We start from the raw sequence: 16,479 nt of genomic DNA on the forward strand, positions 1-16,479 counted from the left end.
CTTTTTTAACATTCATCAGAAAACACACAAAAGGGTTGGTTCCAAACTCTTTCTCTTTTGCTTTTTTGTTTTTGAGACAAAGTCCTATTTTGAACTCCAGTCTAACCTGGAACTCATGTAGCCCAGGCTTGCCTCAAATATGTGATAATCCTGCCTCAGGCTTCCAAATGCTGGGATTCCAAACATGTGCCATTATGAATGCTTAAGGAAGAGGCTAAGTCCTAATTAAGTGTGGACCTGCCTTGGTAGCTAGAGTACAGTTTAGGAAAAAGTGCCATGCCAGGTAAGGTTGAAAGACTATAGAGATTAAGCAGAAGGGACGAGAGTGGGTAACTCCTGTGTGTGTGTGTTTGTAGTAGAGAGTGGGGTGATTTATGGAGGAACTGAACAAAGATAGCTAAAAGAAAGTGCTCCCAGAACTGGGGCTGCTAACTGTAAAGATTGCTGCCTGGATGCACTGCAAGCCTGAAATTACTTTGTCTTCTGGAGGGTACCTTGTCTTTGTAGCAAAATCATAAAGGAGTACCCTGGGTTGGACCTGGTAGTGTGGGTCAGTAATCTAGCTACTAAGGAAGCTGATCACAAGTTCAAGGCCTTCCTAGGCTACACTGAGGATCACAGTAAGGGCATGACTAGGTTGGACATCTTAAAAAGGCTGGGGATGTAGTTCAGTGGTGGAATGCTTCTTGCCTAGCATGTGAGAGGTCTTAGATTCAAACCCCAATACTGGAGGGAAGGAGAGTGACTGAGTCAGCATGTATATCAAGCTCTGGCATGCTTGAGGAAGAAGTGGAACTGAACACAGACTGAGGTCAGGCCAATCTGTGTTTGAAACAGTGGCTGAAGCTAATCACGATGAGTAACAAGGCAGGGTGGGGCTGAAGCTCAGCGGTAGGGCACATCCCTAGCATGTGCCAGGCCATAGTCTCAGGCTCCAGTGCCCGAAAAGAAAAGTGGAACTGCAAGATAATGTTAGTTGGAAGAACATAGGCCTCCCCTTCCTGCTTGTCTTACTCCTCACCCACCTCTGGCTCAGACTCGAAGCTAACCAGGCCAGACCCTGCGTAGCTTCCAAGATCAAATGAAGTCAGGAGCTTTCAGGGTGGTATAGCTACAAGCCCAGCTCCAAATCTTTGATGAGGTCCAGCAGGGGCCAGTAGCATAGAGACAGCTTTCCTTTGTCTGCATCCTCTTTGGAACTGGTGGGAAAGAACATATGTGCCCTTGTGCAAGGCCTCCTGGAAGTTCCTTATTCCTGGTAGATGGTTAGCCCTACTACCCTGGCACAGCTGCTCCCCCACCTTGACACACTTTTCTGTTCTCATTGCTTCAACTTACATGCCTGTAAAGGCATATGTGACTATGCACTTGCTTTTGAGGGTATGTTGGCTGAATTCTGCAGACAGCTCTTCATCTCTGTAATGCTACCTGGCTTCGGTGAGGAGTTGTGTGGTGTCTCTGCAGACACCAGGGCCAGCAAAGTGTCAGTCCTCGTGAGACAAGAAAGAAATCTGGTTCAACACAACTCAGTAGCCGGTGTTGGTACAAACTTCTAGAGTTTGACACCAGGCAGTTTATTTTAGACATATTTAAGTACAGTACAACTTAAAAGTTTCCTAGCATAACAATCCTATGTGCACCAGAAGCCATAATTATACCGAAACTCATCTCAAAGTACATGTGCCGGGCGGTGGTGGCGCACGCCTTTAATTCCAGCACTCGGGAGGCAGAGGCAGGCGGATCTCTGTGAGTTTGAGGCAGCCTGGTCTCCAAAGCAAGTTCAGAAAGGCAAAGCTACACAGAGAAACCCTGTTCGAAAAACCAAAAAAAAAAAAAAAAAAAAAAAAAAAAGTACATGTTACTTTGTCCATGAAAATTGATTCTAGAGATAGGCTACATGTGTTCTCTTAAAGACTTAGGGCAGGATCTGGTGTGTTATCAGTCACACAGATAGCACAAATTAGCCATGTCTGGTCCTACTTGTGGGAGCTTGGAGGACCCCCTGGCCATACAGATAAGGCAAAGGTCATCTAGACTATTAGCTACATCAGGCCCTGCTTAGGGGAGCCAGATCTAGCCTGGACCTATAGATAACACAGGGGTTACCTAGGCTATTAGCCACCTCCATTCCCAGCCTTCAGGCAGAAAACAGATTATTCAGCTTTTCCCTTGAAAAAACAACCTTATGTTTTTAACATTCCTGGTTTCCTTAGTGCTATCTGTGAGCGGAAGGGCCTTTGTGCTCCCAACAGAATCTGGTTATCAAATAGACAGACCAGGTATATTTTAAAAATAGCAGTCTTTCAACACATCTTGACATGTAGCATGTGAACGAGGAACCAAATGTGGGGAAAGAAAAGACTGCTCTCAGGCTGGGGAAGGAGCTCAGTTGGTAGAGCGCTTGTGTGGCAAGCACAAAACACTGTCTGGGTTCAATCCTTGGCACCACATAAAATGAGTGTGGTGATGAGCACAAGTAATTCAACCAGTGTGGGAGGGGGCAGGAGGATCAGATGTTCAAAGTCATCCTCAGCTACACAGAGAGTTCGAGGCTACTCTGAGCTAGTTCTTGGTTGTATTTGTCAGGCTGTGGATGAGAACTTGGTGAATATTGCAGTCCACATGCATCTCGTCACTGTCCTCTCACCCTTTCTTCCAGCCTTTGCCTACAGGCCCAGAATCTGTTGATTGTTTTCTTTCTGTGCCTAAGAACAGCAGAAAAGAGGCTTAGAGAAGGGAAATGTTTGTATTTGGGGAGGAGCAGAGCACCCAGCCGCCACTGGAGTGATGATTTTCTTTGTATTATTCCTTGTTCCATTCGTCATTCTGTTTGTCTACATCCATGAAGGGTGAGCAACAGCATCCATTCCCTTCTGCACTCCCAAGCTCACTGCATAGATGGATAATTATTTGTTGGACATAGGATAATCAGGTTGCCTGGATGAGGACTCTTGGATCTAAAAGCGTGGTGAGAGAAATGTGAATTCTTCAGGACAGTGTTCTTCTTATCCTCTAAGCTGTACTATTGCATATAACAGAGATAGAAACTGACAGGTGCAGCCTCTTTCTGCTCTATATTTAGTTAGGAGTGGGAGCTTTCTGTGTCACTTGAAGCCTTATGATTTCTTCTTTGAAGAGTCTAAATGGTCAGATGCTTTCTGTTCAAGGACGGCCAAATGGTACTTAGTAGCACTGTGAGTTCAAATGAAATGTGTTTATAGATGCTGGTGCAGGTGCAGGGGAAACCAAACTTTATATACCACTAATGGGAGTGTAAATTAATTCAGGCATTGTGCAGTAGGCGTGACAGTTGCCAGAGTCTCAATGGGGGTTGGAACTTCCAGAACCAAGCTGGAATGGCTACCCACTACAGATGTTCCTCAAGGGACAAAAAATAAAACCAGCATACGAGTCAGCTCCTTCTATGCACATAACTGAAGGGGTCAAAGTGCACACACTGGGGATACCAGCACCTCCAGGTTTATTGCAGCACTCTGCATGTAGCCAAGTGTTAGAAGCAGTCGATGTGTCTATCAGTGGATGAATGGATAAAGAAAATGTGCTATCTATTCACAATGGCATTGAATCAGCCAGGAAGATGAACAAAACCATGTGGCTGGCGGGAGAATGGATCAAACTAGGGATTATCGTGTTAAGCAAAAATACGCCAGACGCAGAAAAACAAAACGCTTGTGTCTTCTCTCGTGTACAGAATCTAATACTAAAATAAAAAGATAGTGAAAATAGAGGGACTATTTGACAGGTGAAAGGGCACCAAAAGGAGAGGGACAAGAGAGGCTACTGGAGTGGGTACGATCAAAGTATATTATATGCTTCTATAAAAATATCACGATACATTCTTTTATACAGTTAAAATATGATAATAATTTTAAGGTGTGTCTCTGTACACAATGAGATTTCAAGGGTAGATGCTAAGATATTTTGCAGCCATCTCCAGCTGGCCGAATTCCTGGTAATTTTTCATTTGTTGGTTTTCTAAGACAATATGTATTGCTATATTGACCATTGTCTTATAAAGTATAGTGAATATAAAACAAAACTGAATATAATTTTGTGTATGTGTGTTCATGCATGTGTGTGTGTGTGTGTGTGTGTGCATGTTCAGGCCAGAGATTGACATGGACCTTCTTTCTCAATCGCTCTCACCTTGTTTTTTCTTTGTTTGTTTGTTTGTTTTCACCTTGTTTTTTGAGACAGGGGTTCTCACTGAATTTGGAGCTTGCCAGTTTGGCTAGACTGGCTGGCCAACAAGTCCTGGGAATGCTCTTGTTTTCCTCTCCCCAGTCATGGGGTTATAGGTGCACACTGGCTTTTAAGCAGATGCTGGGGATCTAAATTTAGGTTCTCAGAACTTCACCAACTGCACCTTGCCTGGTCCTTTAGGTTGTTTTTGTTTGTTTGTTTCCAATGGGTGTTTTGCCTGCATGTGTGCTTGTGCACCTAGCACCTGAAGAAACCAGAAGAGAGCATTAGATCTCCTGGAACTGGATTTATAGATAGTTGTAAGCCACCATGTGGGTGCTAGGAATTGAACCTGGATCCTCTGGAAGAGCAGCTAGTGCTCTTAATGGCTAAGACATCTCTCCAGCCATCTAGTATCAGGTTTGTTTGTTTGTTTGTTTTTTTGAGGTAAAGAATTCATCTTTTCTTAGTCTCCCCAATAGGCCCTACCTCCTGGGTGTCAAAGGTCCCATCTGAGGACTGTCCATCCATAGAATACTGGGTTTCTAGGGAGGAGAGTTGTACTCAAAATACCAGAGGAAGTCTGATCTGTCTTTCCTGCTGCTGTCTTTCAGCAAGTGGTGTTTTCTACAGCAATCTACTAAACTGCTGAGTTGGGAATCTGGCCTATTGTTAGCATATCATCGTCAATAGCTTTGTGGATTTTGACCAAAGGTAGCTTTTTCCATCTTTGGATACATGAGGACTGCTAAATATAAGTACCAATCCCCATCTTGTGATATTTGGAATAAGTGAATGTATTTGCATCATTCTGTGTTAGAGGTAAAGATGCCTTTTCCTTCTATTAGGATGTCAATGCAGATGCATTTATACAAGATGATCATGCTCCTAAAAGCACAGTCAAGGACTGGGAAAATGACACTCTTGGGACAGCTGTTCTTAGAAGGAACATAAGAACATCCTTGTGGGTGTCTAGTAGTTTGAGACTTGTTTAGGATCCATATAAAAAAAGGCATTAGGATTTTTTGGCAGATAGATAGCCATGAAGCATACTGATATTAAGTAAGTATACATGATTGTCGGACACAAAGAGCAAAATCCAGGCTCATTTTGCTTTGGCTTTCTTTGCCTAATTTTTGAGCACTGATGAATTTAAGGTTGTATTCCTAACTCCCACACATTAACTCATGAATTACTAAGTGAGATGAGTGCAGTCGCTTGGAGGATAATAATGACTGTGACCTTTCTGAGTTTAACATGAACATATCAGTTGGTCTTTTGTCTGTTATCAATTACTCTTTCTTTCTTTTGTTTTTGTTTTTGTTTTTTGAGACAGGGTTTCTCTGTGTTGCTTTGTGCCTTTCCTGGAACTCACTCTGTAGCCCAGGTTGGCCTCCAACTCACAGAGATCCGCCTGGCTCTGCCTCCCAGTGCTGTGATTAAAGGTGTGTACCCCACCACCACCACCCGGCTCAATTACTGTCTCTATAGTAACTTGTGGTGGTTTGAAAGAAAATGGCCCCCAAAGGGAGTGGCACTATTAGGAGGTGTGGCCTTATTGGTGTAGGTGCAGTCTTGTTGGTGGAAGTGTGTTACTGTGGGGGGCAGGCTTTGAGATCTCTCATCTCAAGCTTCACCCAGTGTGACAGTCAGTTGACTTCCTGTTGCCTCTGAGTCAAGATGTAGGACTCTCAGCTCCAGCACCACATCTGCCTGCATGCTACCATATTCCCCATCCAGATGATAATGGACTGAACCTCTGAAACTGTAAGCCACCTCAATTAAATGTTTTTATTTGTAAGAGTTGCCACGATCATGGTGTCTCTTCACAGCAATAAAAAACCCTAACTAATCACCAGGCGGTGGTGACACACGCCTTTAATCCCAGTACTCAGGAGGCAGAGGCAGGTGGATCTCTGTGAATTCGAGGTCAGCCTGGTCTACAGAGTGAGTTCCAGGGCAGGTAGAGCTACACAGAGAAACCCCGTTTTGAAAAAACAAAAACAAACAACAACAACAAAAAAACCCAAAACCAAAATATAAAAAGATGTAACTCATGGGGTTGGAGATTTAGCTCATTGGTAGATGCTACAGGAGGGGACATATGTGTCTTCTTCTCTAGAACCCATATGTGTAGCTTTATGGAGAACTCTAGAACCTAGTACCCAACAAAGAATTGCTTTATAGAGACACTCATGTCCACACAGCTCTTGTAAATTGAGGGCCCTAGGGAATGGGTATTTGGGAAGTAATCACTATGGAAAAGTCAGAACTTTATTTTTCACAGAAAGAGAAAAGTGGTAGATGTTTTCTTAAAACATCAAAATTATGCAAGATTTTTAAAAATGAATGCAAACACTGAAAAAATGGCTATAAGAATTTTTAAAAGCTTTTTACATTTATTTACTTTGTTTGTGTGCCATCAGAGGACAGTTTGCAGGAACTGATTCTCTCCTTCCACATGGGTCCCAGGGATCAAACTCAGATTTGGAGGCTAGCAACTGTATCTGTCGAGCCATCTCCTGGCCTTTGTTGTTTGTTTTGTTAACAAAACAAAGGGAAAAAAACAGAGATTATTATCTCCACAATGATGGAATGGGATAAAAGAAATAGAGGACAGAGGGACGCTTCTCGGAGTAAACCTGTTTGTAGTTTTGACTTTTACAAACATTAATATTTTACTTATTAAAAAGAAATTCAATTGGGATGGGGAGCGGCTAATGCCTAAAGTCCCAGCCCTCAAGAAGCTAAGACTGGAATCATGAGTACCAAAACAACCAGACTCTGTCTCAACAGAAGGGGAACGAATGTGCAAGACCATCGTGGACTGAATCTGCAGATAACAGAAGACTGCTGGCGTAGCATGCAGAAGGCCTGAAAATGCACACACAATGAGAGGCGAAGAAAAGCTGAGACCCTCCTCTAGATTAAAGGGTTCTAAACAGGCCGTGGCAGGCTATAGCACAGTGTTCTGTTTGGTCCTAGATTAGATCCTGAACTGGAAAAGAAATTCGTGTAACGGACAGCATTTGTACACATCGTGAAACTTGAGTAGTCTATAGACCAGAGAACGACATTGTAGCAACATCAAATTTCTTGATTTCTGTTTTTTGTGCAGAGGTTACATAAAGTAACCTTGTTCTTGAGAAACACACACTGAGACATGCCAAGGCGAATAGACACATGGAGACAGCCTACTCTAAGACAGTTGAGAAAAAAAATCGTGCGCCAGCACACAGAGCACACTGAGAGGGTGCATGCTAACAGGACAACATTGTGATGGGTTTATGAAATAGATGAAGAGTAAAGAGTTGTTTGTAGTATTTCTTCAGCTTTTAGATAAGTTCAAAATTCAAAAGAATTTCTTCTTTTTAAAATGTGCTTCTGGCTCCTTTCTGACACATTTACCCACTCCCTGTCTAGACTTCCTTAGATTAGTGAAGAGCTTGCATGATCTTGAACTTTACTGATGAGATGACATGGAGGAGATGAAAATTACAATCACAAATTGGTAATGAAATGAGAGGGGAGAAAGTGAGACTGTTCCCTTTGGCACAGGGCCTCTGTCCGAGAAGAGCTGGGCTTCCAGGTCTGTCCCTCACCCTTGACCTATAGGAGAAAAGAAGAATTTTAGCCACAGACTTTTTTTTTTTATCATCATTGTTTAATCTTAATTTGATCATTGGTAGCTGGAATGGCAAATCACAGGAAGTAGCAACAAGGACGTGTATTTCATATTGTGAACCCTATCTTCAAAGGGAAGGCCATGCAGAGCTGAGGAAGACCCTGGTACAGATTGGGTCCATCATGCTAACCAGAGGACATTCTCCAGTTTTAACACTTTTCATGGAATCACTATGTGGTTAAATTTCTTTAATATCCAGAACAACATGAGTACAATATGCTTTGCTGTGATTCCGGTATTTATAGTAGACAGCTGTAAGCCCCCACCCAGGGGTTTAGGTACAGATTTCACAGTCACAAAGAACTGGCAGCGTCATCCTCAGAGGACACTCACCAGAGGAGCAAAGGAGGAAGGCTGACAACATGCTTTGTTTAACCAAAACATGAACGGAAAACCGGGACGGGTCACCAAATTCACAGCCCCAAAGAGAAACAAATCACATTATTAGCAACATATATCATCCTATAGATAGCCAGTTAAAGCTGAACGTAGTTCCTCACAGACAGAACTCAGGAGACTAGGATCAGGTCAGCTCATACTCCACGCACTTACCCCGTACCTGTAGTTTACAATAGAATCTTTGCATTCTGAAGGCCCCCACTCAAGGTCCTGACTCTAGGACACTTTAGTTTCCTCTAACGGTTTGAGGGTATGCTTTGTCTATGTTAATGGGCATGAGTAGCCCTGTAAACCTGGCTACTTTTCAAAGTCAATAAGAATCAGTTTCACAAAAGATAAGTTAAAAAGGCTAATTCTGTGTGACCATGGAGCAATACTCTCTCCACTCTAGTTCTGGGTCCCTTTGCTTTAACTGGGTTATCCCTCTATTGTGAGTGATGAATACCCAATACAGGATTAAAATGCCATTTTCATAGAAAGATTTCCAATTCTGCCAGCAGCCAAGGCCTTAAAGGAAAAGAACCAAGTACATCTAGAGCTGGTAGAGCAGGTTTTTTTTAATAAAGTCACACCCTTCTGGTATCACATAGGCCTGGGAACTTCTGTCTCAGATTTGAGCCAATTAGTATTTTCTACTAAATTCTTGGCAGGTGTCAACCTGCCCTTCACAAAGGCTCCACAACTACGGTACACCAAACATGCTCCATCTCAACATCAGGTCTCTGCAGGGCTAGAATAGAGGCCTGGGTGGATTAGCCTTGTCCTACCCAAGAGTTCCCCATCCCAAAGGCTCCTTGGCATGTAACTCTGTTCTTCCAGGGTTGGAGGGAGAACTCAGGTACACATCTAATTCCCAAGAAACCAGGCTAATTCCTCCTCCTCCTCTTCTTCTTCTTTCCATCCTCTTTAAAAAAAAATGAGGTTAAAAGAGAGCTGGCTTCTACTGAGTGAAATGAAATCCAGATTTTTTTTTCTTTTTGAAATAGGATCTTGCTATAGACAAAGCTGCCTCCACTACTCACGTGCTGGGATTACAGGTATGTTTCCTGTAGAGAATTTCTTTAACACAGCGTCAAATGATAGCAAATTTGACTAGAAAGTTCCTGACAGGACTTTCCACCTGCCAGCTCTCCATGTAGCACTGCACAGCTTTTATTGTGGATCTTTCATTAATTTAACTTATTTCACACCTTTAATTTCTTGTGCATGTGTTTATTTTTGAAATCATCAAAGAAGCATCTTAGGTTCAGTTTTCCCCTCTCCTGGTTCTAAAGCTCAAGCCCAGGGCTTGGAGCATGCTGGGCAAGTACTCTCTACTGAGCATCACTCTGCTTCCAGTTTGTTTATATAAAAATACTTCAGTTAGGATCTCTGTGAGTTCAAGGCCAGCCTGGTCTACAAAGTGAGATCCAGGACAAGCACCAAAACTACACAGAGAAACCCTGTCTTGGAAAAACAAAACAAAACAAAACAAAAAAAACCAAAAACAAAAAACAAAAAAATACTTCAGTTAAACTCTGTTTTTAAATAATTTGAGTGGGCATAATGCATGTTAATACTTTTTTGTTTTTATGTCACTATACCTTACACTTAGTTTTTTGTTTTGTTTTTGTTTGTTTGTTTGTTTGTTTTTTTTGAGACAGGGTTTCTCCTTGTAGTTTTGGTGCCTGTCCTGGATCTCGCTCTGTAGCCCAGGCTGGCCTCAAACTCACAGAGATCTGCCTGGCTCTGCCTCCCAAATGCTGGGATTAAAGGCATGCGCCAATGCCGCCCAGCTTTTACTCTTAATTTTTAAGACGAAACTTACATTTAAACAATGTTTGCTTTGGTGCTGAGGGTTGAATCCAGTGCTTCGTGCATGTATCAATGGGCTCCTCCTAGCCAAAGTGTTCATGTTTAAGGGCATAACCAGCTGCACTCAACCCTCAACTCTGCATTTCTGAGCTTCTCACTTCTAGGTCCCTTGGGATAGACTGGGCAAGGAAGTCATTTCTTTCAAATATGAAAGACTGATAAGAAAGAAAGAAGGAAAGAAAGAAAGAAAGAAAGAAAGAAAGAAAGAAAGAAAGAAAGAAAGAAAGAAAGAAAAAGGGAGAGAGGGAGGAAGAAAGGAAGGAAGGAAGAGAGGAAGAAAGAAGGAAGGGAGGGAGGAAGGAAGGAAGGAAGGAAGGAAGGAAGGAAGGAAGGAAGAACACTCCCTTCCTTTTGCCCAAGTAGCACTTCTTTCCCTACACAAGACAGTGATCTGCGCGTGTCTGGGTCTGGATGAGGAGGATTGGGAACTTCAAAGACTCTTAAGGAAAATTGAAAGCATGGTAGGAATCATATTTGTTTTTCCACGTTTTGTGTCTGGTTTGTCCTGAGAGGAGATTAAAAGCACTTCTCCTAAAAACAACATAAAAGACCCAGCATTCAATATCCTGAAGAGAATCCTTACTAGATAGGGCTGTTATACAATCAGTTTCTGCTGAGAACACAGCATACTTCATAAATGACTCCAAATGGGCACCAAAAATGAGACACAATATTTGTTTAGAGAAAGAGTTACCTCATTGGTAAAACATGAAAATAACTGTCTGGAAACTCGATCATCATTAGTAGCAGAACAGAAGCCCCTCTAGGAAACCAAGCATGCAAGTGTGCCAACGTCAGCACTTTTCTTGACTCAGGGTTCTGAGAGACGGATGGTCTGTGGGAATCACCATGGTTTCACTGGGCATGGGAGTTGTCAGAGTTAGGAAAGGGAGAGTAAGAACATCATTTGGCATATGAACAGAAAAACATGCCACAGTACAAAGCACATGATAGCTGCATAATAAATGCTGATTAAATTACGAAGGGTGATATTCTTAGAAGCCAGTTGAATACCACTCTTATCCAGAGGTGACAGGGGCTTACATTCTCCTTGATTTTCACTGGTTTCATATAGACACATACATATTGCACAATGCTCTATGACAGAATGCCCCAGGGGAAGATTCCCAGTCTGGCCCCAACTGTTCTTCACAGAACAGTTCCCAAAGTCATTGTCCACAATGACTCAAGTGTATTTCCAGAGAAGGACCCCGAGTCTGTCTTTCTGCTTCACCAGCAAACGCTAGTGGCACCAGGTGGCCTTGGTAATAGACAAGACTCACTTCACATGGCAGCAGTGGCTGTGTGCGTGACGCTTCATTTTGACAACAGACCTTGAGCCTGGACAAGTCTTTGGGGACTCGGAATGGCAGATGATGCTCTTCAAAACAAGCAAACCAGACTGTGGCCATTATTCTTTCCAGGGAAGTTACTGACTTTTCAGGGTAGCTTGCTGTTCCCTTGCCAATACAATTTCTCTTCCACTTTTTTCTTTTTCCACCGGCAGAGAAGCAGCATCTTAAAGGTCTTCCTGAAGGTTCTGTTGCAGAGAGCATAGCAGATGGGGTTGATAGTGCTGTTGACATAGCACAACCAGTAACCCAAGTGCCACAGGGTGACAGGGACACACTTGTCACAGAAGGTGGAAACCAGGACCATGATGTTGTAAGGGGTCCATGTGATGATGAAGGCCAAGAGAATGGCACTCAAGGTCTGGGCTGCTTTTCTCTCTTTGATTAGGACCATTCTCTTTCGTTTGGTCATTTGATGGTTGAGGTTGGGATCCAGGCCTCTTGTTGAAGGGTCCTTGGACACCGGGAAGGTACAGGGCATGATTTTCACCTTGCGACAGCCATTGTTAGTCTCCTGGGTCCCGTCAGCTTTTACCACCAATTGGAACTTATAGGCAACACACTTCTGACTCTTGAGTCTGTGCGCAGCAGCCGGAGACAGGAAGTATTTGGGAGTGTCATAGTCATTGTTTTCAGTCTGAGCGGTCACAAAAGTTTCCTTTGTCTCTTCGGTGCTGAATTCCTTCCTCGGGCTTTCCTTAGCCTGATTCTTGTAGACCACTTGAAAGACAGGGTCAGTGGTGGGCTTGGCCTCATCCTCTGAGGAGGGGTAGCTGCTACAGGTAGTGACTTGCTCAGTCTTGTCCCAGTCAACACTTAGGCCAGTGGCCTGGTCTGGCTTTCCTGTTGTTGAGGTTCTTCTGCGGGAAGATGACCAGGAGGCCTGATCCCTTTCCCTCTGGGCCAGGCTGGGTCTAGGGCAGCTAAAGAAAGATCTGAGCAGGGTCCTGTGAGCCGGCTTTCTCTTCTTGGCTTCTACCACAGAATCAGAACCCTGGAGGTCAGCCAGGTCCTTAGTTCTCTTCTCTGTTTCACGGTAGATCCGGCAGTAGAGGATGGTCATGACAGAGACAGGGATGTAGAAGGCGGCGATGGCCGTGCCGAAAGTAATGGTGGGCTCGGAGAGGAATTGGATCTGGCACTCATCAGGTGGTACTGTCCGCTTCCCAACCAAGTACTGCCAGCAAAGAATTGCTGGTGCCCAGAGGATGAAGGAGATCAGCCAGGCCAAGCCAATCATGATGCCAGCCCGCTTTGGGGTACGCTTGGCCCGGTATGTCAGTGGTCTTGTGATGGAAAAGTAACGGTCAAAGCTAATCACCAGAAGGTTCATGACCGAAGCGTTGCTGGCAACATAGTCTAACGCAAGCCAAAGGTCGCAAGCCAGACTCCCGAGAACCCAGCGTCCCATGAGGATGTAGGTCGTGTAGAGGTTCATGGAGAAGATTCCAATGATGAGGTCTGCACAGGCCAAGCTGAGCAGGTAATAGTTGTTGACTGTCTTGAGCTGACTGTTGACTTTGAAGGAGATCATGACCAAGACATTGCCCACAATGGTCATCAGGCTGACCACAGCTGTCACACTTGCAATAGTGATGACTTCCCATAGCCCATGGCGTTCCAAAGCCTGGTGATCTACTGGGGTGTCGTTGACTGTGGTTTCATTGTGGTAAGATTCCCCCTCCATCCTGGTTCAAGAAGTTACATTGGGATTTAGTCTGAGGTTTGGAGCTGCTCTCTGTCCTGCTTCCTCTCTTCTCCGCCAGTACCTGGAAGAGATATCAACAGGTCAGCTCCACTCATCACATTTCTGCATGATTTTCTTTTCCCTTCGGGATTCATCATTGTGAACAGAATATGAATTATATGCAGAGCAAGATGTTGGATTGTTGAACCTTTTTTGTTTTTCTTAGAAAATGACTTAATTGGCTGGGCGGTGGTGGCACACGCCTTTAATCCCAGCACTCGGGAGGCAGAGCCAGGCGGATCTCTGTGAGTTCGAGGCCAGCCTGGACTACCAAGTGAGTTCCAGGAAAGGCGCAAAGCTACACAGAGAAACCCTGTCTCAAAAAACCAAAAAGAAAGAAAGAAAGAAAGAAAGAAAGAAAGAAAGAAAGAAAGAAAGAAAGAAAGAAAATGACTTAATTTATTATCAAACTATTGTTACTACTGATAGTGTTGAAATAGTTAAGTATAAGGTAAAAGGCAAAATAAATTTTGGACAACTATATATGTATGTATATGTGTGTGTGTGTGTGTATGTACACATCATTGCAATGGATAACAATATAGTAATAGATGTATATGTTTTTATCATTGCAAAATTCTTGTACCTAATGAACAAGTATTGGGTTTTAGTTATAAAAATTTGCAATTGATATTTTTCGATGAAAAATTCTCTGGCATTTTCATACATGTAAAAAAATGTTTGGTCATCTTCATGCCCCAATGCCCTCCTTCACTCCTCTCCTCCTACTGAAATTATTCTTCTTCCACAGAAATCTCTAGACTTTCAGTAACATTTTTATCAGGGCATGATACATTCTTTTAAAAATGTATTAGTTCTTTGAGAATTTCATATGATGTGTTTTGATCATATTCACTCCCTTCCACAACCCCTTCTGGATCTATTCCTCCTCCCTACCCACCCAACTTTGTGTCCTCTTATTTTTCTAGTGTATTATTGTTTGTATTTTAATGAGCCTCACTGCCTGAGTATCATGCATATGTGTGAAACTGCTGCCCTCTTGTGGCAATTTTTTAAAGAGGGGTTGAGAAGAGGAAGGAAGGAGAAAGAAAAGGGTAGAATTGCTTAAAAGGCTGGGAGATGGGGAGGGTGGAGAGTCGGGGTGAGGGATGGTAGGGTGGGGATGAAGGGTGGGGCTGGGGTAGGGTTGGGGGGATAGGGTAGAGGTGGGGTGTGGGTTTGATAGGCTTCAATGCAGAGGACAGAAACCTGAAATGAACATTGGAGGTAGTGCCCAGAGGGGGCAGGCTTAAAACACGCCTGCTCACAAAGAGTTAAAAGTCAAGGAGAACAATTGAAGGAATGTGTGAAGAAACAAAGTTTTGACATGTCTTTTTTTTAAAAAAAAGACGGCTCTTTTAAAGTAACACACATCTAACTTTGTTGTTGTTGTTGAGACAGGGTTTCTCTGTGTAGTTTTGGTGCCTGTCCTGGATCTTGCTCTGTAGACCTGGCTGACCTCGAATTCACAGAGATCCACCTGGCTCTGCCTCCTGAGTGCTGGGATTAAAGGCATGCGCCATCACTGCCTGGCCTAACTTCTTTTGATTCATAGAGAAGTGCTGTTTCAATTCAAAATCTCATTTCAGTTAAGACATGGCTTCTCATAGTGGAGGGGGTGGGGAGGGATGGAGAGGGGGACTGGAAGGAGAGGAGGGAGGGAGGAGAAACTGACGGGCTGGGAAAAACAATTAATTAATTAATTTTTCAAAATCAGGGGGAAAAAAAAGAGATGGCTTCTTGTTGTCTCTGAAGTGATCATATTATCTGCAGCAGGCTTTTAACCAACGCTTTAAAAATACTGTTTGCCAGCATGCTAGATGCCTTGGATGCCTTGGAGCATCAAACAGTGCATGTATTGAGGACTTAATCTTGTTCAACTTTAAAGAGCATCCAGGAAGAAAGCTGAGCCTTCTTCGGGCCAAATTCTTGGGACAGAAAGGTCTATTCCCGAGGATATTAAATGATCACACTGTTGCTGTGGGACAGGAAAGCTGGTGAGACAGTGTATGCTTGAGGACCAAACCGGAGCCACTGGATTCCTGTGTGAAGCTTGTCTCCCAGTCCTGGGGTGGGGGTGGGGATTCCCTTCCCTTCTGTCTTGTGTAGTATTCCCAGACTTTGGGGAATATATCATTTTTCTATGTGTGCCATGTCATTAAAAAGCCTTGGAAGTACTGCTGCAATTAGGTTTATGGGAAAATCTGAAAGTCCAGAAGAATTGGCAGTTAGCGAACTCTTCCCAAAGGACGTAAAAGCATGGGTTATGTATTTATCTTTGCGGTCCTAATGAAAGTATCTTTTTCTGTAGGCAACAGGAAGAAAATGTCTTAAGGAGGCAGTGATACACTGCGTCAAGCAAAGCTGATAAACCTGGTAAGATTAGGACTGACACATGAGCCTGGTTTTAGTTCCAAGGAGATAAGAATGCATCTTGGCAAGCTGTTCCGGGCTGTGGTGGTCGGAAGGCATTGTGAAACATTCGAAAGAGGGACCAGGAGGAGAAGAGTGGGAGGAAACTGCTACTGACTGTGTCTGCATGCTTGTCTGTGGACCATGTTCATGCCTGTGTGCAATGCCCATTGAAGGCCGGAAGAGGGAGTCAAATCCCTTAGGACTGGAGCAGAGGCCCCACAAGAGTGAGGGGAGGCTGCCTCTCTCATGTCTCAACTTCAACACAGCTGCCCCCTGCCCCCAATAAACCTCTTGCACTAAGTCTGTGCACGTGGAGTGATTGCTTAGTGTCATACCTTGGCAGGGCCTGCCGAAAGGTACCCACTTTGCCTTCCTTTATATTTATCATCACACACAATACTTTAATCCCAGCACTTGGGATGCAGAGGCAGGTAGCTTTCTGTAAGGTCAAGGCTAGCCTGGTCTATATAGGGAGCTCCAGGCTAGCTGAGGCTACATAATGAGATCCATTTAAATTAAAGAAAGAAAGGAAGAAAGAAAGAAAGAACTATAATAATATTTTCTTCTCTAAGTGTAGAGAAGCTGTCAGCTCCGTGGTCTTGGGCAGGACTTATGAAGCCTTCCTGTGAGGTTTAAATGAAAGCTCCAATATGACCTGATGACAGTGATTCTCCCACACGAATACGCATCACAGCTCCAGCAAGCTTACTTTCACAGATCACTGGGCCTCACTCTTACACTTCTGGCTGCAGGGAGGCTTAGGAGTTTGCATCTCAACAAGGGACACTCTGTTGCTACTCCACCTTTTGAAAATGACTACATAA

General features: G+C 43.6%; 1 protein-coding gene across 1 annotated transcript in view; it reads right to left on the reverse strand.

The window, feature by feature from the left end:
* Positions 1-11,357: 11,357 nt before the first annotated feature.
* The window catches only part of Chrm5 (cholinergic receptor muscarinic 5), a 62,470-nt gene continuing 57,348 nt past the window's right edge, over positions 11,358-16,479 (reverse strand). Inside the window, exon 2 of the mRNA XM_028857253.2 lies at positions 11,358-13,262. Coding sequence (XP_028713086.1) covers positions 11,582-13,180 — 1,599 coding nt within the window. The 5' untranslated portion in view covers positions 13,181-13,262 and the 3' untranslated portion in view covers positions 11,358-11,581. The remainder of the gene's footprint in view (positions 13,263-16,479) is intronic.

Source organism: Peromyscus leucopus, chromosome 4 (genome assembly GCF_004664715.2).
Source record: "Peromyscus leucopus breed LL Stock chromosome 4, UCI_PerLeu_2.1, whole genome shotgun sequence".
NCBI lineage: Eukaryota > Metazoa > Chordata > Mammalia > Rodentia > Cricetidae > Peromyscus > Peromyscus leucopus.